Source organism: Hesperophylax consimilis, chromosome 1 (assembly GCF_061612785.1).
Source record: "Hesperophylax consimilis isolate HC1 chromosome 1, BYU_Hcon_1.0, whole genome shotgun sequence".
Lineage (NCBI taxonomy): Eukaryota > Metazoa > Arthropoda > Insecta > Trichoptera > Limnephilidae > Hesperophylax > Hesperophylax consimilis.
Genome location: NC_142836.1, coordinates 39,186,630 through 39,187,823, shown reverse-complemented (window position 1 = coordinate 39,187,823; position 1,194 = coordinate 39,186,630). Strand labels below are relative to the sequence as shown.

General features: G+C 61.8%; 1 protein-coding gene across 1 annotated transcript; it reads left to right on the top strand.

Moving 5' to 3' along the window:
- Positions 1 to 43: 43 nt before the first annotated feature.
- Positions 44 to 970, top strand: LOC149426853 (uncharacterized). The gene has a single exon (XM_089651620.1). The coding sequence runs from the start codon at positions 44 to 46 to the stop codon at positions 968 to 970; it is 927 nt and encodes a 308-aa protein (XP_089507746.1).
- Positions 971 to 1,194: the final 224 nt, after the last annotated feature.

Here is a 1,194-nt window from a genome sequence, read left to right as displayed (position 1 = left end):
GGCTCAGGACAGCCCTCGTCCCTCAGTGGAGGAGGACCTTCGGATGACCGCCCTTATTGCCCGGCAGTCCACCGCCAAAGACCTCCCCATATTCTCAGGCGACCCCCTCAAATGGCCGGCCTGGATTGCGCAGTACGAGCAATCCACCTCGACCTGCAAGCTCACGCTGAGCGAGAACCTTATACGGTTGCAGCGTGCGCTTAAGGGGAAGGCGAGGGAAAACGTATACTCGCTCCTACTGAACCCGGACCGCGTGCCCGAAATCATTTCAACCCTGGAGGAGCGGTACGGCGGATCGGGTTCGATAGCCAACCTTATGCTGGACAAGGTGAGGAAGCTGCCCTTTCTGTCTGCCGAAGCCACCTTGGAAGAGATTGCTGACTTCTCCGGGACAATCCAGAACCTGGTGGCTTCCCTGCGGGACTTGAGGACGGGAGGCTACCTCACCAACCCCGCCCTGCTGGCCGACATCACTGCCAAGATGCCGTGCACATTGAGGATGGCCTGGCTGCTGGAGCTGCGGATGCTGGGGCAAACAACCCAGTCCACCATCCTCCAGTTGGCAGCATTTCTGAGGGGCGTCGCCGGCGTGATCCCGGTCAGCGGGATGGTGGATCCCTTGCGATCCGGCAAAGGGCGCCGGGAGCATGTGCTGGCCAACGCTGTGGCCACACCGCCAGAGGGGAAGGCCAACCGCCCACCACCGCCTGTAGTAAAGAGGGTGAACAAAATTAAAAGTGCGTGCGCTCAGTGCGGTGAGCCACACAGAACCCGGGAGTGTCGCGAATTCATTGCGAAATCGCTCTCCCTCCGGTTGGAGACAGTGCGCACGAACAATCTGTGCCGCAAGTGCCTGGAGGCGCACCACTCCAGGGACTGCAAGAAGACAGCGTGGTGTGGTGTGGGTGAGTGCCGCTACCCGCATCATCGGCTGCTCCACCGGGAGACGGTCGCGGAGGTGGACCTTTGACACCAGACAGTGGACAGCCGCGTGCTGTTAAAAATAGTGCCGGTTGTGTTGCGGGGCCGCACGGACGGGGAAGTGTCAACGTTCGCTCTCCTGGATGAGGGATCGACCATCACCCTCATCGACGCTGACACCGCAACGCAGATCGGCGCACGCGGCCCAGTCCACAGTCTGCGGCTGCACGGGGCGAAGGGGATGTGTACCTCCGACGCCCGCTCCCAACGCGT

Coding starts and splice junctions, on each gene's coding strand:
- LOC149426853 (XM_089651620.1), top strand. CDS start 44: ATGACCGCCCTTATTGCCCGGCAGTCCACCGCCAAAGACCTCCCCATA.